The sequence below is a fragment of the Oryctolagus cuniculus genome, chromosome 14, assembly GCF_051225735.1.
Source record: "Oryctolagus cuniculus isolate XC-2025 breed Fujian yellow rabbit chromosome 14, ASM5122573v1, whole genome shotgun sequence".
NCBI classification, from domain to species: domain Eukaryota; kingdom Metazoa; phylum Chordata; class Mammalia; order Lagomorpha; family Leporidae; genus Oryctolagus; species Oryctolagus cuniculus.
In genome coordinates this window covers 1,615,972-1,640,883 of record NC_142880.1, presented here as the reverse complement: position 1 = coordinate 1,640,883, position 24,912 = coordinate 1,615,972, and the positions used below count along the sequence as shown (strand labels likewise).

Here is a 24,912-nt window from a genome sequence, read left to right as displayed (position 1 = left end):
GGGAGGCCAACAACTGTCCAGTGGGTCCCCAGCAGCCCGTGGCCCGCGTGCCGCCCACCTACCTTCACCCTCTCCTTGCCAAGGAAGAAGGCAGTGGCGTGCAGGACGTCGGCGGCGTGCGTGGAGTTGTGGTAGGCGTTGGACGGGTGGTAGTTGGCTTCGATGACCTGCAGCCAGGCCCGCAGCGTGGCCTCAGAGCAGTTCAAGAATTCACAGACTCCAAACCGGGTGAAGACCTTCAAGCCCAGGTAAACCAGCGGCCTAGAGAAACGGCAGCAAACCCCGGCCTGGCACTCGGCCCAGAGCCTCATGGTCGACCGTACCGGGACGGTGACGTTTCCCTCCTGTGCACCTGACGTGCACAGGGACGGGTCAGCAGCCTGTCGGGACCCAGGTGCTCACAGGGACTGGTGCCCTCGTCCCAGGGTGCAGGCCCTCCATGGCTCTCACAGCCCAGGTGAGGCCACTGGAAGCCCCACGCCGCCCTGGTGCACCCCAAGATGACGGAGCGGAGGGCGGGCCAGGGCCAGGGCGGGCTCCCGGGCAGAGTGCACTTGCCCATCCCACCCCGCAGAGGCACAGCCCTGGGAGGAAGCGGCCCCCTCGTGGCACGGGGGAGCCCTCCCAGGTCCCCACTGTCTCCCCTGCCCACAGGGTGGGTCTGGGGAGAATTCCCGGTGCCCTCCAGAGCACGACGCAGGCTGGGCCTTGCACAAGTTCAGGGCCAAGACCACTGGGACGTCTCAGCCCAGCAGCACCAGGGCGAGCCCGAAAGGCAGCCGCGCCCTCCCCGCAGAGCGGCCCCGCGGGCCGGCCTCTCCTAAGGCTCCTACAGCGTGGCCCACGGGCCGGCACCTGGGGCCCCATGGCCGGCACGCACGAGGCCCTCGCTGCCTGCAGGGGAGGCGGCCTGCGTGGGGCCAGCGGGGCCGGCACAACCGTGGGGGCGCCTACCGTTTGTGCGTCACCGCTTCCAGCTCGAAGATGTTGAAGTCCCAGCTCTCCTCATTGTCCAGCAGCTGGGCGATGCAGGGCGGGGCGTCGTTGATGGTCACCGGCACGGCGAGCGGACCGTGGCTCTGCGGCGCATCTGAGCACACACGGCGGGCAGGGCCGGGTGACTCTAGGATCCTCAGGGCCCCCGGCCGCTGGCCGCTGCCCGTCTCAGCCTCCCCTGCCTCAGGGGTCTCCTACTTCATTGAACTCGGGACCCCCAAGCAGAAAAGTGACTGAGGCCGACCTGCTGTGTGAACGTGCAGCCGACTCTAACTGTGCACAACTAACAGGCAGGACTCCTCATTTGCAGTGTAGACCGCAGAGATGCTCCGGGGGAGTGGCACCCAGGCCCTCCCCAGGCGGCCATCAGGACACCCGAGAGGCACCAGCTGCGGACAAGCAAGCGGGGACCCACGGAGTGGACTTACTCTTGGTGAACACGTACTCGTTCCCCGACAACCGTCTCAAGCCATCCTGGAACACACAAGGTTGCCGTTGGTTGCGTGATGCCAACCACACCGCCCACGGCCCGCCACCGACTCCCAGGAGCGGGAGGCAGGCAGAGCTCGCCACGGCCCCCCACTCACGCTCATGAGGCCCCCGACAAGGTCGCTGGTGTGCGGGTCTTCATCTTTGGTCCCCAGCTGCGGGGAGTAGAGCTCCGTGGTCCGTAAGATTTCCAGAACTCTGTCCAAGGCTTCCGCCACGGTGACCGGGCTGTTCTCCTGGGCCGCATTGATGATGTTGATGACCTGGGAAGGCAACCAGGGAGGGACAGAGTGCCAGGGTCCCACTTCCTGGCAGTCCCCCGCGGGCCGCCATCCTCGAGAAGCCGCATCCAACCACTCCCGGGGCAGGGACAGCTCCAGGCACCCTGCACTCAGGCCGTCCCCCTCTGAGCCGTCTCGGGTCCTGGGCTGCCTTCTCCTCCCGCCTCTCCCACGGGCACCGGGCCTCTGAGTGCTCCTCGTGCTGAGCACCGTTCAGTTCCACGATGGGGAACGCGCAGCTCCACCGCAGGACTCAACCCCGTCTCCCGGCCCTGTCCCCCCCGCACCCCCCACTCTCCATTGCAGGACTCAACCCCGTCTCCCGGCCCTGTCCCCCCCGCACCCCCCACTCTCCATTGCAGGACTCAACCCCGTCTCCCGGCCCTGTCCCCCCCGCACCCCCCACTCTCCACCGCAGGACTCAACCCCGTCTCCCGGCCCTGTCCCCCCCGCACCCCCCACTCTCCATTGCAGGACTCAACCCCGTCTCCTGGCACTGTCCCCCCCGCACCCCCCACTCTCCATTGCAGGACTCTCAACCCCGTCTCCCGGCCCTGTCCCCCCCGTGTCCCCCACTCTCCATTGCAGGACTCAACCCCGTCTCCCGGCCCTGTCCCCCCCGCACCCCCCACTCTCCATTGCAGGACTCAACCCCGTCTCCCGGCCCTGTCCCCCCCGCACCCCCCACTCTCCACCGCAGGACTCAACCCCGTCTCCCGGCCCTGTCCCCCCCGCACCCCCCACTCTCCATTGCAGGACTCAACCCCGTCTCCCGGCCCTGTCCCCCCCGCACCCCCCACTCTCCATTGCAGGACTCAACCCCGTCTCCCGGCCCTGTCCCCCCCGCACCCCCCACTCTCCATTGCAGGACTCAACCCCGTCTCCCGGCCCTGTCCCCCCCGCACCCCCCACTCTCCACCGCAGGACTCAACCCCGTCTCCCGGCCCTGTCCCCCCCGCACCCCCCACTCTCCATTGCAGGACTCAACCCCGTCTCCCGGCCCTGTCCCCCCCGCACCCCCCACTCTCCATTGCAGGACTCAACCCCGTCTCCCGGCCCTGTCCCCCCCGCACCCCCCACTCTCCATTGCAGGACTCAACCCCGTCTCCCGGCCCTGTCCCCCCCGCACCCCCCACTCTCCACCGCAGGACTCAACCCCGTCTCCCGGCCCTGTCCCCCCCGCACCCCCCACTCTCCACCGCAGGACTCAACCCCGTCTCCCGGCCCTGTCCCCCCCGCACCCCCCACTCTCCACCGCAGGACTCAACCCCGTCTCCCGGCCCTGTCCCCCCCGCACCCCCCACTCTCCATTGCAGGACTCAACCCCGTCTCCCGGCCCTGTCCCCCCCGCACCCCCCACTCTCCATTGCAGGACTCAACCCCGTCTCCCGGCCCTGTCCCCCCCGCACCCCCCACTCTCCATTGCAGGACTCAACCCCGTCTCCCGGCCCTGTCCCCCCCGCACCCCCCACTCTCCATTGCAGGACTCAACCCCGTCTCCCGGCCCTGTCCCCCCCGCACCCCCCACTCTCCACCGCAGGACTCAACCCCGTCTCCCGGCCCTGTCCCCCCCGCACCCCCCACTCTCCATTGCAGGACTCAACCCCGTCTCCCGGCCCTGTCCCCCCCGCACCCCCCACTCTCCATTGCAGGACTCAACCCCGTCTCCCGGCCCTGTCCCCCCCGCACCCCCCACTCTCCATTGCAGGACTCAACCCCGTCTCCCGGCCCTGTCCCCCCCGCACCCCCCACTCTCCACCGCAGGACTCAACCCCGTCTCCCGGCCCTGTCCCCCCCGCACCCCCCACTCTCCACCGCAGGACTCAACCCCGTCTCCCGGCCCTGTCCCCCCCGCACCCCCCACTCTCCATTGCAGGACTCAACCCCGTCTCCCGGCCCTGTCCCCCCCGCACCCCCCACTCTCCATTGCAGGACTCAACCCCGTCTCCCGGCCCTGTCCCCCCCGCACCCCCCACTCTCCACCGCAGGACTCAACCCCGTCTCCCGGCCCTGTCCCCCCCGCACCCCCCACTCTCCATTGCAGGACTCAACCCCGTCTCCCGGCCCTGTCCCCCCCGCACCCCCCACTCTCCATTGCAGGACTCAACCCCGTCTCCCGGCCCTGTCCCCCCCGCACCCCCCACTCTCCATTGCAGGACTCAACCCCGTCTCCCGGCCCTGTCCCCCCCGCACCCCCCACTCTCCATTGCAGGACTCAACCCCGTCTCCCGGCCCTGTCCCCGCCGCACCCCCCACTCTCCATTGCAGGACTCAACCCCGTCTCCCGGCCCTGTCCCCCCCGCACCCCCCACTCTCCACCGCAGGACTCAACCCCGTCTCCCGGCCCTGTCCCCCCCGCACCCCCCACTCTCCATTGCAGGACTCAACCCCGTCTCCCGGCCCTGTCCCCCCCGCACCCCCCACTCTCCATTGCAGGACTCAACCCCGTCTCCCGGCCCTGTCCCCCCCGCACCCCCCACTCTCCATTGCAGGACTCAACCCCGTCTCCCGGCCCTGTCCCCCCCGCACCCCCCACTCTCCATTGCAGGACTCAACCCCGTCTCCCGGCCCTGTCCCCCCCGCACCCCCCACTCTCCATTGCAGGACTCAACCCCGTCTCCCGGCCCTGTCCCCCCCGCACCCCCCACTCTCCATTGCAGGACTCAACCCCGTCTCCCGGCCCTGTCCCCCCCGCACCCCCCACTCTCCATTGCAGGACTCAACCCCGTCTCCCGGCCCTGTCCCCCCCGCACCCCCCACTCTCCATTGCAGGACTCAACCCCGTCTCCCGGCCCTGTCCCCCCCGCACCCCCCACTCTCCACCGCAGGACTCAACCCCGTCTCCCGGCCCTGTCCCCCCCGCACCCCCCACTCTCCATTGCAGGACTCAACCCCGTCTCCCGGCCCTGTCCCCCCCGCACCCCCCACTCTCCATTGCAGGACTCAACCCCGTCTCCCGGCCCTGTCCCCCCCGCACCCCCCACTCTCCATTGCAGGACTCAACCCCGTCTCCCGGCCCTGTCCCCCCCGCACCCCCCACTCTCCACCGCAGGACTCAACCCCGTCTCCCGGCCCTGTCCCCCCCGCACCCCCCACTCTCCATTGCAGGACTCAACCCCGTCTCCCGGCCCTGTCCCCCCCGCACCCCCCACTCTCCATTGCAGGACTCAACCCCGTCTCCCGGCCCTGTCCCCCCCGCACCCCCCACTCTCCACCGCAGGACTCAACCCCGTCTCCCGGCCCTGTCCCCCCCGCACCCCCCACTCTCCACCGCAGGACTCAACCCCGTCTCCCGGCCCTGTCCCCCCCGCACCCCCCACTCTCCATTGCAGGACTCAACCCCGTCTCCCGGCCCTGTCCCCCCCGCACCCCCCACTCTCCATTGCAGGACTCAACCCCGTCTCCCGGCCCTGTCCCCCCCGCACCCCCCACTCTCCATTGCAGGACTCAACCCCGTCTCCCGGCCCTGTCCCCGCCGCACCCCCCACTCTCCATTGCAGGACTCAACCCCGTCTCCCGGCCCTGTCCCCCCCGCACCCCCCACTCTCCATTGCAGGACTCAACCCCGTCTCCCAGCCCTGTCCCCGCCGCACCCCCCACTCTCCATTGCAGGACTCAACCCCGTCTCCCGGCCCTGTCCCCCCCGCACCCCCCACTCTCCATTGCAGGACTCAACCCCGTCTCCCGGCCCTGTCCCCGCCGCGCCCCCCACTCTCCACCCCAGTGCAGCCACTGCTGCCTGGCACGGCCCAACCCAGACGCCCCCTCCCCCAGAGCCGGCCAATCAACGGGACCCCGAACGCAAGGCCAGGCCGTTCTCCTGCTCTGCACGGCAGCAGGGAACACTTCAGCCTTCGGTAAGCCCATTTCTATTTGTTTGGAAGTCAGAGTGACAGATACACACACACACACTCTCTCTCTCTCTCACACACACACTCACATGTGGCCCTCTCTCTATTTCTCTCTCACACACACAGGGCCCTCTCTCACTCACTCACATATACACACACACAGCCCTCTCTCCCTCCCTCTCTTTCACACTAATACACACACACACAGCCCTGACTCTCTCTCTCACACACACACACACATGCACTCTTACACACACACATACAGACTCACATTCTCACACACTCACTGTCTCTCTCTCTCTCTCTCTCTCTCTCTCACACACACACACACAGGGCCCTCTCTCACTCACTCACAGCCCTCCCTCCCTCCCTCCCTCTTTCACACACACATACAGCCCTCTCTCACACACACACACTCACACACACACTCTCACACACACACACTCAGAGGGCCCTATCTCACTCACATATACACACACACACTCACACACATACAGCCCTCTGACTCTCTCACACACACACTCACACACACTCACACACAGACACACTCACACACACACACGGCCCTTCCATCTGCTCGTTCACTCCCCAGATGGCTGCAGCAGCTGGGGCCGGGCTGAAGACAGCAACAAGAAACTGCACTCTGGTCTCCCACGGTGGCAGGGGCCCAGGTACCTGAGCCACCGTCGGAGCCTCCCCGGTGCACCGGCAGGGAGCTGACTGGGAGGCGGAGCTGGCCCTCCCACTGGCAGCCCGGTGTGGGACGCAGGGTCCAGAGCGGCGGCTGGCCCCACTGCGCCACGCCCTGCCCAGCCCACACCTCCCTGTGCACCTCACGAGCTTGGGGTCCCGCTGCACACATCACCTGCCCCAGCTTCTCTCCCACCCGTCGCCCGACTGCTGGCCAGGACTGCTTGGCTTCCTCACTGCTCTCCACCATGGTAGCCAGGCCCCAGTGTCCTGCCTGGAACTCCGCCAAGTCCTGGCTGGCCTCTGCCCCCTCCAGCCCACTCTGCACAGCGGTGCATGTCCTGCGTGGCGCACGCGGTGTCTGACTGTCACCTCACAGACTGGTTCACGCCCTCCCCGGCTCCCCTCGGGCCTGGCGCAGCCCCCACAAGCCCTCTGCCCTCTCCGGGGCACTTCCGATGCACACAGCTCTCGGTTCTGCGTGTTTCCCAGCACCTGCTCCACGCAGGGAGCTCCCAGCGGCCCGGAGGGAGGCGTGGCCACTGCTCACCTTGGTGATGGGCGCCTCGATGGTCATGGAGTGGATCCTGGCCATGGACGGGTAGCGCCGATTCTGCAGGCTCGCAGCTGGATGGGAGGCAACAAAGACGGGTCTGGGTCTGGGGCCTCAACTCGGCCAAGGGCACCCAAGGAGCCTCTGGGGGCTGGGGAGAGAGCCTCATGGTCCTGCCCTCCCCCTCCCTTTCCAAGACCGACGCCGAGCCCCTCCCAGCCGCAGTCTGGGGAATGGTCTGGCCTGGAACACGGGCGGCAGGAGGCCTGGACGGCTCCCAGGCCCACAGCGGTGATGCCGAGATGGCTGCTGGGGCCGAAGGCCTCATCCCAACCCCCACCGGCTGCCCAGACCCCTCCCAGTGGGTCCCTCTGCCACGGCCCTGTGCCGGTGTCTACAGTGTGTAGTCTGGGTGGGTGGGGGAGTGCCAGGGACAGCCAGGGCCGTCCTCAGAGCCAGTCCCCCCCCAGGCCTCAGCTTCTGGGTTCCCTTCAGCCGGAGGCCGTGGTGGTCCCAGCTCTCGTCTGCAGACACTCAGCTAACGGACTCTGTTGACAGTGGCTGATAATCCCACGGGCAGTGGCTTCACTTTAACGACTGCTTTCATTGGCTGTTGCCGCTGCCCGGGAGGCAGGAGCCGGGCTCAAGCCCTGCCATTCACACCGGGTGAGCTCCGGCACCCCACAGGCCACGCTTGTGTGCTGCTCGCCCAGCGTGTGGGGCTGCGGCTGTTGCCGACCTCTCCTGAGTGCGCCCTGTGCACCTGGTGATGTGCAGAGTCCACGTGCCCGCCCAGACGGCACCCCCCAAGCTCACCCGCACCCTCAGCCCACCTGCGCACCCTGCACCCCTTGCTCTCCTGGCTTCACTTCGCAGCTGGGGTGGCTGGGCAGGCAGGCACGTGACAGGAAGGAGCAAGGCGCGGAGAGCACGGAGCAGGGCTGTGGGCACTGCCTGGCTGCCCAAGCCAACACCACGTCTCCCGGGGCCCCGTGGACTCCTCACCGTCACTGCCCCGTGAGGACACCGACTTGCCGTCCAGGGACTCCTGCCTCCGGTGCCTGTGGCGCAGGGGGTGGGCCTCTGGGTCACGGCGGGGGGGGGGGGGGAAGCAGGGTGGTTAGTGGCGGCTGCCGGGAGTCCTGGGAGGAGTCGGCCTTCCGGGCCTGCCGCCCCCAGGACGCCCCCCGCCGGCCCAGGCCACATCACAGTAGCGGGGGCTGCCAAAGGCTGCTCAGTCCCCTTAACCCACTTGGGGGGACAGTGGGGTTCGCCCTGATGTGAAGGACACTACACCACTGGGTGGAGACATGTGGCTAACTGCACTGAGGGAATCCACAGGGCTTTGTGACCTATTTGAGAAATGGATTCAGACCAATTTAGGGCACCTCTGAGAGGCTGGACTCCAGTGGCCTCCTGGGCACGAGGGCTCATCGGGGTGCCCGCTGCTGCCCTCCGGAAGGGAGCGGAAGAAAAGCAGCCTGGAACCCCCGAGGGCTCCCCACCTCGGGCTCTCACAGCTGTCTCCGCTTGGGGGTGGGGTGGGAACGTTAACACACCACGTCAACCTCTGCAGATGCCGCGTGTCACCGCCGGACCTGAGCAGGCAGCAGGAGCGTGGCCACGCCGAGGTGGCAGCAACAGGCGTGCTAGGGCCACTGAGGCTGTGGGAGGGACTCCCGGGGTCTCAAGGAAAGTGGGGCAGCTCAGAGCCCTCCTCAGGGTGACCGGCCCCAGCAGGAGGAAGGCGTCTCCCAGACACCAGCGAGCGTGACGCAGTGACGTGGCCTGACCAGCTCCCTGCTGAACCCAGAAAGGTACGCGGGGCTGCAGGCTCAGAGCTAGCGAGCCAGCGTCCACGCTGAGCCGTGCTGTGTGACCGTGGGCAGGTCACTTCACTTCTCTGAGTCTCGGCACCCAAGCCTGCGCAGTGGGCTCCCTCCACACGTGTGCTCGCGAGCAGTTGCCGGGCCGGTTCTGTGCAGCGCCGGGCAGCAGGTGCGTGGGCCCTGCTGGCTGCAGGTACTTGAGGCCTGCCTCTGTGGACACACGCGAGGCCACCACGCGGCCTGCTGCCTGCCATTTCCTCTCACTACTGTGCCTCGGACACGGCACCTCTCTCAGTCTCTTTTCCACCATGTGCTTTAGCGTCCTGGAAACCCTGCGTCAACTGCACGGATGGTTAAGTCGGCACCCAAGCCGGAACCATGCCCCAGAGCGCGGCGGCAGCCGCACTGCCACACGCTAAGGCCGGCCCCAGGCCAGCAGCTCGTCTGCAATGGCCGCACTTCCTTTGCCTGACGCCCTCCGCACCCCTCCCCGCCCCCAGCAGTGTCCCTGTCCTGGGCTGTGTGTCTCGGCCTTACTCCACCAGAGGCTAACAGGAGCATTTGTGGTGTCGACAGCATGACACGGGTCGTCCACACTCGCCAAACTGCCGTCACGCAGCAGCCAACACTGGTCGTAGCCTGTTCAGGAACTTGACCATAAACCCTGCAAAAGGCCTGTTCACCAGGTAACACACTGACACTTCCTAATTTCAGATTAAGTTCACGGTGAGTGACCCAGCACTTCCACAACACGCAGTTTCTGAACAGAACTGAAAGAGGTCGGCGCCAGGGCCAGGGCCTGGCTGCCCGGTGATGCGACTAGAAACCGCTAACAGGGACCGACAGCTTATTCCTGATTTCGTGTCACTTGACATCGCGGGCCCTCCAGCACGAGGCACGCTTATGGAGCGTTTCCTCCAGGAACGGCCACAGCAAGGCCGTGTCAGTCCAACAATTCATTCTCGACAGACACCTGTGGAGTGAGCTAAACCCTGGAGCCAGGGCCAAGCAGCCCCAGACACCATCCCAGTGGCTGTGCTGGGTGGCACAGAGGGATCCCGTGTCACCGACGATAGCAGCAGCTAGCACCAGGCACCCATACCCACGGGCACCTTAAAGCTCTGTGCAGGATGGACTTCTCCCTCTAATGGACACACAGGGGTCACCGGTCCAGCCCTTTACTCCACGGATGAGGAAGCCCAGGGTCAGGACTAATCCACCCAGGGCCTGGGAGGAGGGAGTGGGGGGCTGCAGGCACTCAGCGCCCTCCCCCCACATACACACAGCCAGGCTTGTGCACACTCCTGACCATGCAAGGGACCACTTGGTGACCCACTGTCCCATCCCCACCCCTGTCCAACTCAACCCACATCTTCCTGGGACACTGTGTGTGCAGGGTTCTTGGCTAAGCAGTGCTCCAAGTGAGCCTTCCTGTCCTGAGGTTACAGACGTCAGCCCAGACTCCACCTGCGCCTGCCGCCCACGCGAGGTCAGCCCAGACTCCACCCGCGCCTGCCGCCCACGCGAGGTCAGCCCAGACTCCACCCGCGCCTGCCGCCCACGAGACCTCAGCCCAGACTCCACCCGCCCCTGCCACCCACACGATGTCAGCCCAGACTCCATCCCCACCTGCCGCCCACGCGGGCCGGTGACCCGGAAGCACTCTCACCTGCTTGCGTGCTGTCTCCCGAGTCACGGTGAATCTTGTGAATCTAAAGTCCAAAGTTTGATAAAACGAGAGAGAGATTTAAGTAGGACACCTGCTGTATTTCACCAACAACTCAGTCTGAAAGCTCTGATGCCGCAAGGAAGCGAGAAGCTGCACACACAGGCGGGACGGGAGCCGCACACCGGGGACATCGCGGACGCCCTGCGAGGTCGGGACGCACACGTGCAGGGCTGCGCCCGTGTCCAGGAGACACACGTGGGGGACATCACGGACGCCCTGCAACATTGGGATGCACACGTGCAGGGCTGCGCCCGCGTCCAGGGGACACACGTGGGGGACATCGCAGATGCCCTGCGACGTCGGGACGCACACGTGCAGGACTGAGCCCGCGTCCAGGGGACACACGTGGGGGACATCGCGGACGCCCTGCGACGTCGGGACGCACACGTGCAGGACTGAGCCCGTGTCCAGGGGACACACATGGGGGACATCGCGGACGCCCTGTGACGTCGGGACGCACACGTGCAGGGCTGCGCCCGCGTCCAGGGGACACATGGGGGGGGACATCGCGGACGCCCTGCGACGTCGGGACGCACACGTGCAGGGCTGCGCCCGCGTCCAGGAGACACACGTGGGGGACATCGCGGACGCCCTGCAACATTGGGATGCACACGTGCAGGACTGAGCCCGCGTCCAGGGGACACACACCGGGGACATCGCGGACGCCCTGCGACGTCGGGACGCACACGTGCAGGGCTGCGCCCGTGTCCAGGGGACACATGTGGGGGACATCGCGGATGCCCTGCAACATTGGGATGCACACGTGCAGGGCTGCGCCCGCGTCCAGGGGACACACGTGGGGGACATCGCGGACGCCCTGCGACGTCGGGACGCACACGTGCAGGACTGAGCCCGTGTCCAGGGGACACACGTGGGGCACATCGCGGACGCCCTGTGACGTCGGGACGCACACGTGCAGGGCTGCGCCCGCGTCCAGGGGACACATGGGGGGGGACATCGCGGACGCCCTGCGACGTCGGGACGCACACGTGCAGGGCTGCGCCCGCGTCCAGGAGACACACGTGGGGGACATCGCGGACGCCCTGCAACATTGGGATGCACACGTGCAGGGCTGCGCCCGCGTCCAGGGGACACACGTGGGGGACATCGCAGATGCCCTGCGACGTCGGGACGCACACGTGCAGGGCTGCGCCCATGTCCAGGAGACACACGTGGGGGATATCACGGACGCCCTGCGACATTGGGACGCACACGTGCAGGGCTGCGCCCGCGTCCAGGCAGGACCTGGATCCCGCATCTGTCGGCCTCACGTTTGGGCTGCAGAGATGCCCAAATGCACAAGTACACCGTACAACAAGCCTGTGTGTTTCAGGAGGGTTATGAGTTTTTCTCCGATACTAAGCAATCTGAATTTAAGCCCAGGGTTTTGAGAAACCCTCAACAGTCCTTCGAACGCTCAATTACAGGCGGAGCTAACCTGTGAACCGTGTGTGCTCACAGCGCGGTCTCAGCTCGAGGTGTTGTTCTGCACCTCGCTCTTTCTCATGTTCAGGAATTGTTTTGCCAACGATTTTGCGCTGAGTAACTCACACGGGGAAATCAAGTCCCTGGCCCCAGCGATGAAGGGCGCGCTCGCTCTGGGGTTCTGCACGCCCGTGTTTCTGACTGACCCAGACGCTGTGCCGGTGCATCAGTCCCACCGCTCTCACCATCAGGCGGCGCTGCTGCTACACCCACCTCCCACGAGGAGCTCAGCTGATGACCCCTGGCAGCCACTGGGCGCACGGGCTGGTGGGGGTGTGCGCGCGCTCCAGGGCGCGGAAGGCCAGCTCTAACAGCCACAGGCCCCACGCAGCAGGTGCCGGCACAGCGCTCCGCCGGGCTGGGCCACCGGGACGCCGTCTTGTGCAAGAGCAGGGTTCCAGGCGGGCCTCCTCTGCCGGTTCTGCGCAGTCTCTCCACGCAATGACACCAGCGATTCCCCGGCCGACGGGGTGACCGACTGGGCTGCTAATGCATCCCACGAGTACGGCACTGTTTTAAAGAAAGATGTTTTGAAAGGCAGAGTGACAGAGGGAGGAGGACCCCCACACAGGAGATGCGTCCTTTCCCCAGCGCCTGTCCCAGCTGGGGTCACCCGCCTGCAAGCCAGGCGCTCTAGGTGGGCTGCCCAGGAGAGCGGCGGGGGTCTAAGCACCTGGCCACTCGCTGCTGCCTCCCAAGCGCGCGAGCAGGGAGCCGGGTCAGCAGGGGGGCTGCCCGGATGAGGGTGTCCCTAGCAGGCCGCCTACAATGCCCAGTACTCGGCAACTTGGTTTCTCTCCTGAACCGTGAGGACCATTGGCCACGGAGCTCGGTGAAGCACCCTCAGGGCGCACACAGTGAAACGCCTCACTGGCGGTTTTCTCCAGCCCTTGGTCAAGACCAAGTGGTAGCTTCAGACTGAGCTGGGGGCGGGCGGTGGTGCAGGGGTCCAGCTGCCGGGTGGAAACCCGGGGCCCCGTCAGCGCGCCGGGGTCCCAGTCCCACTCCCGGGCTGCCTTCCTGCGGACGCGCACCCTGGGAGGCAGCCGAGGATGGCGCCGGCACTCGGGTCCGGCCGCCACGCGTGGGTACCCACGGGGAGCCCGCACTTCCGGCCGCTGCGCAAGGTGGAGAGGGAACCCGCGGGCAGGCGCCCTCTTCGCCTCTCGGCTGAAGGCTCGGCTTTCCTCTCTGGGCCCCAGCACCCAGGGGCACAGCCCTGCGGCCTCCGCGCTGTAAAACCAGCCAAGCCCTCGCCGCGTCTCCCACGACCCGAGGGGCCGCTGCGACTGCAGCCGGGCTGCGAGCTCCGTCCCCCGTGCAAGCCACCCGGCCGTCGGCCGACACGGACGGCGCGGCCCAGGGGCGGCCGGGGCCGCTGGGCGGCCCAGGGGTCGGGCCCGGCACCGCCTGTGGTGAATGCGCTGTCCCCACGTGGGCCAGGCCGCGGCCGCCAAGTGCACAGCGCCGCCTTCCTCACGCAGCCGGGCCCCGCGCCCAGCCCCGAGCGGAAGCGCCGCTGCCCCGACCTGCGCGCGCAGATCTGCGCAGGCGCGGCTCGCGCAGCGGCACCGGTTTCTAACCCGCCCGCCCGTCACTCAGGCGGCGGCAGGAGAGGAACCGGGACCGGGACTGGGACCGGGACCGCACGGGCCGAGCGCTTCTGCAGGGGCGCCCTCCACGCCGCCCCGAGGTCAAGCACCGCCCAAGCCCCGGGCTCCCTAAGGGCTCGCAGGCCGCACACGCGTCTGAGGCGCCGCTCTCCTCGGGGCCTCGCGGACGCTGGACGTGTCGCCCACGGCTTCGGCACGCGCGTGTCGGAACCCCACGGCCCGGCCCGCGCCCGCCCCAGCGCCGCGTGTTTGGCTCCTGTAGAAGGTTAGCGGTGTGGGCCGTCTTCGCGCGCGGCAGGGCTGGGCTGCAGGGCCGTGGCCAGAGCTCGCAGCTCGCGGGTATCCACGCGTGGCGGCCGGACCCGAGTGCCGGCGCCATCCTCGGCTGCCTCCCAGGGTGCGCGTCCGCAGGAAGGCAGCCCGGGGAGTGGCACTGGAACCCCGGCGCGCTGACGGGGCCCGGGTGTCCACCCAGCAGCTGGACCCCTGCACCACCGCCCGCCCCCAGCTCAGTCTGAAGCTACCACTTGGTCTTGACCAAGAGCTACAGAAGACCGCAGGAACTATCACAACCGCCACCACAGAAGTGCAGAGGACCACTAGGGACCAGCACGACGATACGCCAACCGACGACAAGCCTAGAGGAAGTGAATAGAATTCTGGACACGTGCAATTTCCCAAAACTGAACCATGGAGGCAGAAAATCTGAGAAAGTCAACAACAAGTAATGGGATTAGATGCCTGAGAAGCCTCCCTATAAAGCAAGCACAGAACCAGCAGGCTTCATTGCTGAACTCAACCAACTAACACCACTTCTCCAACTGCAGTGTAGGATGGGGCTGGAAAAGGGGCGGGGTAGTTTGAGAAATACATAGTCTGAGAAGACCAGAGAGCAACATCCCTGATGAACACAGATGGAAAAATTCTCACCAAAATACTAGCAGTCAAATCCAAGAGAACATAAAAATCCATTTGCAAACCAGTAAATGTAATACATTAACAGCATGAGGGACAAGAGCCACACGATATCACCTCAGCAGGCACGAAGACATTTAAAAAAATTCAATATTCACAAAAACCAGGAAGAACTCAGGGATGGAAGGGACACACCTCAACATAATGCAGGCCAGACGTGCCACAGCCACATCCAAGATCATACAGCATGGGGAAATCTGAGAGCATTCCCTTTAAAGTCTAGAACCAGACCAAGATATCCGCTGTCACTGTGTTACTCAGTGTAGCACTGAGGCTTCAGCCAGGGGTAGGCATGGTAAAGAAATAAGGACAGAAGTCAAATTTCCCTGTTTGCAATGACATAATTCTATAGAGAGAAAAATCTAAAGACTTCAACAAAACACTGTTAGCACTGATAAGCTCAGTAAAACTGCGGGATAAAAAAATCAATGGCATTTTTATCTGCTAATAATGAACTCACAGAGAAATAAACTGCAAGAGCAATCTTACAATGCCTAGAAAAAAAACTCCTTAGAATAAATCTAACCAAGGATGTGAGACATCTGTAATGAGCATTACTGAATAGTGATGAAAGAAATGGAAAACACCACAAAAAAACAGGTTCATGGATTGAAGAATTCGTATTAAGACATCCATACTACCCAAAGTGATTTACAGGTTCAACACAATCACCGTCAAAATACAAATGACATTCCCCCACAGAACCAGAAAAAGCAATCACACAATTCACACGGAAGCGCAGAAGGACCCTAAACAGCAAAGCCACGTGGAACACCACCAAAGCTGGCACGTCACAGCACCTGGTTTAACGCCTCGTACAGAGCTAACATACACAGCACAGCTCGGCACGCACATAAAACCACCACAAGGACAAACAGAGCCTGACAGAGACCAAGACGTTCCTCTGGTTCATTCTCAACACAGGTGACAAAACACACCAGAGAAAGGACGGCCCTGTCCATGTAAGATGCTGGGAAACTGGATTCCTACACACAAGAGGCTGAAATTTAATCTTTCCCTCTCATGCCATGCGAAAAAAACAACCCCAAGTAGATCCATGATCTGAATTTAACAGCTGAACCTACAAAACTGCTGGCAGAAAACATAGGGCATAGGGGAGACGCTTCAAGACATCAGTACAGGCAAGGATTTTTTTCCCTTTGCTAAGATCACAAAAGCCCAGGCAGCAAAAGCCAAATCAGACGGGGTTCTATCAAAGGAAGAAGCTTCTGCTTGGCAAAGGCAGTCAGCAGTGCAGAGAAACTGACACAGTGGGAGCCAGCGTCTGTAAACGCTCATCTGGCGGAGGGCTAATATCTAGAATACCTAAGGAGCTACAACACGCAGTTAAAACAAAACGCCCAGTTAGGGAATGGGCCAGGGGACAGCCGTTGGGTGCAGTGGTCACGATGCGGTTCCACTTCCGGTCTGGCTTCCTGCTGTGCATCATGGGAGACAGCAGGTGATGGCACAAGGACTTGGGTCCCTGCTCCCCATGTGGGGGACACAGATGGCGTTCCAGGTTCTTGGCTGGCCCCGGCTATTGTAGGCATTTGGGAAGTGAAACAGTGGATGGAAGATCTCTTGCTGCTATTCACACGAAATAAATGATATTAAACAAAGAACCCAGCAAATCATCTGAATACACATTCCTCAAAAAACAGAAGGCCAGCACATGTGTGAAAAAATGCAGACTACCACTAGCTCTCAGAAATGCACATCTAAACCAGGATGGGATACGATCCGACTCCAGCCAGAACGGCTAATGTCAGAAAGACAAATCACAAATCCAGTGAGGGCGTTGAGAAATGGGGACTTGTACACACTGTGCAGCCTTTAGAGAGAGAGGTACGGAGGTTCCTTAAAGAAACTAAGACGAGATCCTCCATGTGATGCCGCGGTCCACTCCCAGGTATTTAACCGGAGGGAATGGAACTGAGAGCACAGGCCCTGCACTGGAGGCCCTGGGTGCTTCCTGGAGCCACACTGCCCCTCCCCTCCTGTCCAGGTCCTCTGTGACCACCTCCTTCTCCCCACCACCAGCCTGCAGCTGGGCCCAGCCACTCCAGCCCCTGCAGGCCTGCAACACTATTTCATCCTGTCATTCTGCAGCTAACGACTCCACTGCCCACTGTTCTTAGGCTCCTCAGCCACACACATGGCAGGCTGGCTGTGAGGCAGTACCCTGGGCTGGGAAAACTGGATCTCCCGAAGTATGAAACTAGACCCCAACCTTACACCTTACACAAAAATCCACTCAAAATGCATCATGGATCTAAATCTATGACCTGATACCATCAAATCACTAGAGAACGTGGGGGGAACTCTAACATTGGCACAGGCAAGGACTTCTTGGAAAAGACCTCAGAAACACAGGCAGTCAAAGCCAAAATTGACAAATGGGATGACATCCAATTCAGAAGCTTCTGCGCTGCTGCAAACGGAACACTCAGCAAAGTGAAGAGGCAACCGACAGAACTGGGGAACAGACACCGGCCAACAGACACTTGAGAAAATGGTTGGGATCACTAGTCATCAGGGAAATGCAAATCGAAACCACAATGGGATTTCACTGCACCCCGGTTAGAATGGCTTTCATACAGAAATCTACAAACAACAAATGCTGATGAAGATGTGGGATAAAGGTACCCTCGTCCACCACTGTTGAGAATGTAAACTGGTAAAACCACTATGGAAATCAGTTTGGAGAAATTCAGAAATCTGAACCTGGGAATTTACCCAAACCCAAAGAAATCAGCATATGAAAGAGTTCTCTGTACCCCCAGTTCACTGCAGCACAATTCACAATAGCTAGGATATGGAATCAACCCAGATGTCCATCAACCAGTGACTGGGTAAAGAAATCATGGCATGTATAGAGTACTACTCCTGCCATTTGCAACAAGATGGACACAACTAGAAAACATTACTTAGTGAAATAAGCCAGTCCCCAAAAGACAGACATCGTATGTTCTCCCTGATCTGATACAACTAATAGAATACCTGAGATGTAATGTATTGGAGTGAAATAGTTTCTGAGAACAGATGATTGTTTATAGCCCTTGTCTCTTCCACGGAGGAACAACCTTTTATGATTTGTTTCGCTTCTTTCATACTATTTGCTGAACTCCTTTTGAGAGTAGGGTTAAGTATACGATCATTAAGTATACTGACAATAAATCTTTGTAAAAATTAAGAAAAGGAATCTGAGAGGGAGGGGGAGGAACTGTTGGCATGTGGGCAGGAGGGAGGGTGGGGGAAGTCCCACTATGTTCCTAAATCTGTACAAATGAAATATATGAAACTTGTGTAACAATTTTTTTTTTAAAAAAAAGAATGTATCTTCAACAGCAAAAAAAAAAAAAAAAAAAAAAAAGCTTACCCCTACAGCAGCTCAGATGCAACAGTTTTGAAAAAGCACCGACAAAATCCAACATCCTATCCCGATAAAAATGAAAACACGACTCAGCAGACTAAGGACAGCAAGAGATGTCGTTGCCCTGCGGACTATCGAATGTTAAAAACCTGCAGTTAATGCGCTGTGCAGTGTGAAAGAGAACTGAATGCTTCCCCCAGCATCAGAAATAACATGAGGACGTCCGTTTTATCACTTCCACTTAACACTATAAACATTTTGTCTAGTGCTGTAAGAAACAAAATTATCTTGTTCCAAAAGTAGTACAGCTGTGTTCATTTGCAGATGATATGCCTATTTAGAAAATCCGATACAATCTATAAAAAATCTACTAGACATGATAAATGAGTTTAGCAACGTGGCAGGATGTAATTCAATTAAATGTATTTTTCATTTTTACTTAAATTTGAAAAGCAGAGCGAGCAAGCCATGAGAGAGGGAGGGAGAGAATCTTCCAGTCTTCACTCTCCAGGCGCCCACACAGCCAGCTCAGCGTTGGGAGCAGGGAGCGCACCCCAGGGCCCCCAGCTGGGTGGCAGATCTCAGCTGGCTGAGCCGTCACCTGCTGCTGGCCAGGAAGCTGGCACTGGAGCTGTGACTGGAACCCAGGCGTTCCAGCATGGCGCATGGTTCCAGCATGGCGCTACCTGCTGCGCCCAAGGCCCATCCTCTAGTCCCATTTTTATATAAAAATAATGAGAAATCAGAAATTAAATTCAGAACATAATACCAGTTAATACCCTAAAACCTAAGATATTTTAAATATGATGAAAGATGGACAAAACCTGTTGACTGAAAACTGCAAAACATTACTAGAATAAATGAGAAACCTGAATAAATGGACAGGGACGCCACGCTCGTGGATCACAGCATTAAACACAGTTAGTCTACTTTTTTTTAAAAAAACTTTTTTTAAATTTGGGAGGCAGAGGTACAGGTGGGGCAGAGAGAGAGAGAGGGTGTGAACCCCCTCTGCTGGTTCACTCCCCAGATGCCTGGGGCTGGGCCAGAGCTAGGAGCTGGGAACTCATCCCAGGTCTCCCGGGGTAGTGGGAGCGTCACTGCTGCCTCGAGGGGCCACACTGGCACCCGGTCTTGAATACAACACCGGCTCACTCAGGCAAGGGGAGGGGTGAGTCCCTCAGGCTCGGAGAGAGGCCAGTCTCAACTCACGCTCAGACCCTGACGCAGACCTCGTTAAAAGGCAAAGAGGGGCCGGCGCTGTGGTGCAGCGGGTTAAGCTGCCACCTGCAGTGCAGGAATCCCATGTGCGCGCTGGTTCCAGTCCCGGCTGCTCCACTTGCAATCCAGCACCCTGCTCATGTCCCTGGGAAAGTAGCGGAAGATGGCCTGAGTGCTGGGGCCCCTACACCCACAGGGGAGACCCTGAAGAAGCTTCTGGCTTCTGCCTGGCCTGGCCTCAGGCCATCAGGGCCATTTGGGGAGTGAATCAGCAGATGGAAGATGTCTCTTTCTCTGTCTTTCAAATAAGTAAATCAAATTTTTTATAGGAAAAGATGATTATGGACCAAGAGCTCTCATAGACAGCTGTGAAAGAATGACCTTTTATGCATAAAACCCCACGCGGCCTATAGAGCAAGTCCATCACCAAGTTCACAGGCAGACGGCCAATAAGAGATCGGCTGTACTGTTGTGCACGAGGTCACGGGAGATGGGATGAGAGGACACTGCGAACTCCCCACCAATGTCCCCAGCTCCTTTGCAACCAACATTTGGAAAATGAATTCAGAAATTTCAATTCAATTTCATTCATCCCAACATCAAAAACCATGAAATACTTGGAAATAAATTTCACAAAGACACGCCAGACCTCTGAACTGAAAACATCCAACTCTGCGGACAGAACTGAAGACCCAACCAGGGCGAGAGGGCACCACGTTCGTGGATCGCAAGAGTAACTATCACCGAGCACCAGAGCCGTCCCCCAACCCACAGCGCCAACACAGTCCCATCAACAAACTCGGCCTGCCGGGGAAGCAGCACCGAGCTAACCCGAAACCCAGGACACAGAACTCCAAACCAGGGGTCGAAGTCGTGCGTCTGGCTTTGGGGCTTACTGCAGAGGAGAGTGAGCACCGGGCCCACACATCGACGAGACAGAGTGGGCCCAGGAAGAAGCCTCCGCCACCCGCGACCTCACCTGGATGCAGGGGCCACAGCGAGCCGGCGGGAAAGGGACGCACCTCACAGGGAGACGCCACCCACACGACTAGGCTGAGACACAGAGGTGCGAACACGGCCTTCAAGGGAAAACACCCGACACCTGCTGTCCGGAGAAGCCCACGGGGCCGCCAGGCTCCCTCCCACCTCTGCAGTCACGGCCGAGGCCCCAGGCACTCTCAGGGTACCACGTGGGGCGCTGCTGTCTCACACCCCAACTCTCACACGCCAGGTTGGGCTACATTTTTTTTCCTTTGGTTAAAACATTCTTCTATCCATCTGTTCTCGTCCATTTGTCTTTACGGCAGGACTGAAGCGCCTCTTCGCTTCCTGTCTCCATGAGCCTTGGCACGGGCTCCTGGCCGAGGCCAGCCAGGGCCCTCTGTGGGGATGCACTCCGTGTTGGGAACCCCCTCACGGACGTTTCGGGCAGCCTGAGGCTGTGTGGCACTGACCTCTCACTGCGTAAGGACGGGGAGGCGGCTGAAGCTGGAGACAGACCTGCGGAGGGCTGGGTGCTGGCGTGTGCCCAGGTGACGTGGCAGGCCTCCAGGGGCGCACGTCTGCAGGGGACCACACCTCCACGTCTCCCCGTGTCTACTCGCACAGGCGGGCCGGGCCCGGAGCTGGGAGCCATGGAGAGCATTCACCTTCTGGGTGGCACCTGCAGACACGCCTGGGCCCCGGGGGGGGGGGAGAGGGGCTCAGGCGGGCATGCCTCTCTGTTGGATTCTGGACAAAGCCCAGGTGCTACTGGAGAAAGGAGGGCGGCAGACAGCAAAAGCCAGACAAGCCCGAGTTCTTCCCAGAACACCACACTGATGTGGGACGCCGCAGGCCAGGACTCCCCTGGGAGACGAGTGGGTCTGATGCAGGGGGACCCTCCTCTCACGCGGGAGCACACTCATGACAAAGGCCGTCCCAGCCTCCACAGCCCTGGCTGGGGCTTGGGCAGGCTGTCCCCCAGGGACAGGAGCCGGAGGTGGGTGGGGTGGGTGGCAGTGCTGGGCGCTCGGAGGACTCGCCCAGGGCTGTGACTCCGCGCTGGGAGAAGCCTCGGGCACAGGCCAGGCTCCCCAGGCCACAGCCGGTCTTCGGGACTCAGGTGGGGGTGACGGGCAGAAGCAGCAGAGGAAGGAGCACTCCTGGGCGCACACTCCCGGCCCACGGCACGCGCTCTGCCCTCAGAGCGGCGCAGCCAGCCGCTGGGTGGGGTCTGAGGCAGGGAGCTGAGCCCCTCCCCTTTCCTTCCTAAGTGGGGATTCTTGTTCTGTGCTTTCCCGGGAGGCCACAGTCCCAACACCTTCTTCCTGATATGTGTCCACGCAGCAGTGACCACGGCCACACAGCACGCGGGAGGAGCCCCTCCCCAGCAGGCCCTCCTCGGAACCCGACCACTGCAGAGGCGCCAGGCCCCTGGATCACCCTCAGCCTCTGCCCCTGGACGGCCTGCTCCAGGCCTGGCCTGACCCCTTGTGGGCCACCAGCAAGACGGCTGAACACGGCACAGTTTCAAGGCCACTGCGAGGGTCCTGCAGCATCTCAGGCCCCAGAGCCAAGCGCCCCGGGTGAGCCGAGTCCAGACGCAGCGCGGTGCAGGGGAAACCCCTCCTCCCAGTCTCCAACCCAGACCCCTCCTCTCTCAGCCCCCACTGTCTTAACTGTGGACAGACCAGCAGCGATTGTCAGCAAACAGCTCAGCACCCTGACCTAACCTGTCTCACCTTCCTCGACTCAGACGGCCCCACCGACTGGGCCTCGGGTCCTCCCCAGTGCGCGGGCAGCGACGGCCGCTCAGCGCAGGTTCAGTCTCCCCTCCTCTTCCCACCCGGCGCCTTACAGACATCTACTGCTGTGGCTCAGAGGACAGACAACGCCAAGAAACCCACGGCTGGCCAGGCCACACAGCGCCGGGCCTGCCACCCTGCCGGCCAGGAGGGGCCGGGCTTCTGTGCCTGGGTCAAGGGCGCGTGTGTCCATGTGGCTGGAGGCAGCCCCTGCCACACTGCGCCAGCTGTGCCCACAATGTTCTCAGTTCACTCTCTGCTCTTCAGCCGGGGGCTTCCCGGAGCCACTGTGAGCAGGTGGAGGAGGTCCCCCGCACCTCCCTCCGTGCTTGCAGTCCTGTCAGAGCGCAGGGCGTGCCTCGGTCTCACCGTCCCGCGGGGGCTCCTGTCTGGCGCGGTCAGCGCCTCCCTCGGGCCCCGGCAGGCACAGGTGCTCAGCGGGTCTGCTTGGACTCTGCTGTTCCAACGGCGGCTTCTTGGGGGAAAATAAACGTGGCTTTGTGATGTCAGAGGGGTTCCTTACACAGCTCCTGTGAACACGTGCTGAAGCTGAGCGGGAAAGTCAGGACAACTCTGTTTGCGCAGTGGCCTTACCGAATACAGCAGCACACCCTCGGGGCACCTGCTGTGAGTGTGCCGACCCCGCGGCGCTGACCAAACACACTCCTCTCACCGACACGGCTGGGCTCACGCTTCCGGCTGCAGCAGCCTCCTGCCCTGGTCCAAGGAGTCGGCAGCACCTGTGCCCCAGCCGGGCGAAGGCAGCCCGTGCGCTCTGTGACCACACGCGGCCCTGGGAGCAGCCACGTGACGGCCTCAGAAAGCCCACAGGAAACACGACTCAAAGATGGGTTTGGTGCAAAACTCTGAAATCCGCACACGTGAGGGGTCTCATGAGAGTTCGTGGGCAGTGTGTTATAAAAAGCGGCTGTGGATTCCGAATGTGGGGAGGCAGAGGCCTAGGGCAGTGAAGGCTGGGCTGCGGGTGGGGCCTGGACCGAAGCCAGGGGGCCGAGGATGGGATGGATGGCCTCAGAGCACCTGGGAAGTGGGTGCAGCTCACAGGCGATGGCCAGAGGCGACAGTGCACACGACGGCGAGAGGCGGCTCTCTCCTGGAGCACTGAGCACCCCAACTGCGGGGTCCCTGGGCCCAGCCAGGAGGGGCAGTGAGCGTGGTCCCGCCAGGTGGGGCACAGCATGTCAGTCACGCCCACCCGTGACAGGCTCGGCAGGTGGCTGCACGCCAGGACCCCTGCAGGGCGGCACAGCCCCAACTGTGAGGCAGCCTTGTCCCCGACACACTGGTGACACCAGGCTGTGCCCAGGACCACGATTTCCCCGGCTGTCACCCGGAGCCACTGCTTTGGTGTCACACAGGCAGGAAGACCCTGAGCTGGCCCACCCACAGCCGACAACAGAGCTGCTACAGACGGGGCTCTCAGCACAAATCCCACTCTGCCGCCCGGATGGCCCGGACGCGAGGACCGAGCCCAGCCGTCCACTCCACAGCCTGGACATGAGGACTGCGCCCAGCCGTCCACTCTGCATCCCAGACACGAGGACCGTGCCCAGCCGTCCACTCCACGGCCCGGACACGAAGACTGCGCCCAGCCGTCCACTCCATGACCCAGACATGAGGACTGCACCCAGCCGTCCACTCTGCATCCCAGACACGAGGACCGTGCCCAGCCGCTACGAGGCTGGTGAGAGGTCAGTGGAGTCCCAAAGGCGGGGAAGCCCCAGGCCTGAAGGGTTCCCTCCTGCTGCCCTCCAGCCTTGTTCTGGGTCCAAGAGCAGAAAGCAGACGCTTGCCCTGAGCCCCGCCCTGCCCGCCCCCACCCTCGCGGTGCCTTCCGCACAGGACCCGCAGAGCAGGGGGACCCTTGCTGGGTGGGCCGTGCTCCCACAACCACCTGCTCTTCCCAGCCAGGCACGCCCGTGCCTCCCGAGGGCGGCTCCCTCCATCCCCTGCCCGGCAGCTTCCAGGAGGGTGCACCCCCACATCACGTGGGGTTCAGGCTCCAGGAGCACAGCCAGGAGCCCCCTGCTGGGACCAGGCTCCCCCCACAGGCAGGCTCCAGGCCCACAGAGGAGGAGCTGGGGCGCCTTGGGTGCCAGGAGTCTCCATTCCCCATGCACCGCGTACGGATTCTGTCATCCCCACAGCAAGGTTCACTCTGGGTTGGGATCCTGAGCGGGAGACCAGGCAAAAGCCAGGGCCTGGTATGGAGGCAGAGGGCGCCAGGGCCGGCACCACACGGTGGGACCATTGCTGCGGCTCCCGCATGCATGCAATTCAGCAAAGCAAACGCCTTCCAGACGGGCAAGCCACAGGGGTCCGAACCAGGAACGCTGCCCTTCAACAGGCCACTCTGGGCTGGAGGCCAGGGTCTGCTGCCTCCCGGGACCTGGGGTTCGCTGTGACCCGCTCAGCCTCTGGGCAGGGAGCTGCGTCCCTGGTGCCAGTCTGTCCTGCTGCCCACAGCTTTCCTTGCTCAAACACAAACCCACGCCAACCTGATGTCAGAGCTGACCCCCAGAGAGCAGTGCCCCCAGGTTCCCCTGCACACAGCTGTTCCTGTCGGGGACCCTCGCCAGCACTGCCCCCATGGCCACCTGTCACCTGCTCCTATGTGGAGGTGCCGTTCTGCAGCCACCCGGCGAGCAACGCTTTGTTCAAGGAAAACCCACATCTCCGGTGCAGCACACCTGGCTGACGTCACTGGCCAGGGCCGGAGCACAGTGCACCACCGTTGGGTGACATCAGCGGGCAGGGGCGGAGTTCTGCACTGTTAGATGACCTCAGTGGCTGGGGCGGGGCTCTGTGCCGTGCAGTTAGTTGACGTCATGGCCCTAAGGCTGGGCTCTGGAGCGGCTGATCACCTCCAGTGCCATGCCTCCTCAGCCTCCCTGGCCACTGGCATCACGCCACTGTGCTCACAACAAGCCCCAGCCTGAGGGCCGGCTGTGCGCCAGGCAGTGTGGGCACCCTAGGAAGGACGGGACGGGGCAGCACCAGATGGCTGAGATGGCCGT

At 62.3% G+C, this 24,912-nt stretch overlaps 1 protein-coding gene across 11 annotated transcripts in view; it reads right to left on the bottom strand.

Annotated features, from left to right (window-relative positions):
• PDE8B (phosphodiesterase 8B) overlaps positions 1 to 24,912 on the bottom strand; it is a 198,728-nt gene that overhangs the window by 6,938 nt on the left and 166,878 nt on the right. For 10 of the 11 annotated variants that reach the window (XM_089312885.1, XM_089312886.1, XM_089312881.1 and 7 more), the window contains exons 11-17: positions 10,359 to 10,401; positions 7,866 to 7,943; positions 6,858 to 6,934; positions 1,584 to 1,748; positions 1,425 to 1,470; positions 955 to 1,090; positions 63 to 261 (exon numbers count right to left, since the gene is read on the bottom strand). In XM_089312885.1, the coding sequence (XP_089169011.1) occupies positions 63 to 261; positions 955 to 1,090; positions 1,425 to 1,470; positions 1,584 to 1,748; positions 6,858 to 6,934; positions 7,866 to 7,943; positions 10,359 to 10,401 (744 nt within the window). The remainder of the gene's footprint in view (positions 1 to 62; positions 262 to 954; positions 1,091 to 1,424; positions 1,471 to 1,583; positions 1,749 to 6,857; positions 6,935 to 7,865; positions 7,944 to 10,358; positions 10,402 to 24,912) is intronic. The other variant, XM_089312884.1, reaches the window with a different exon arrangement.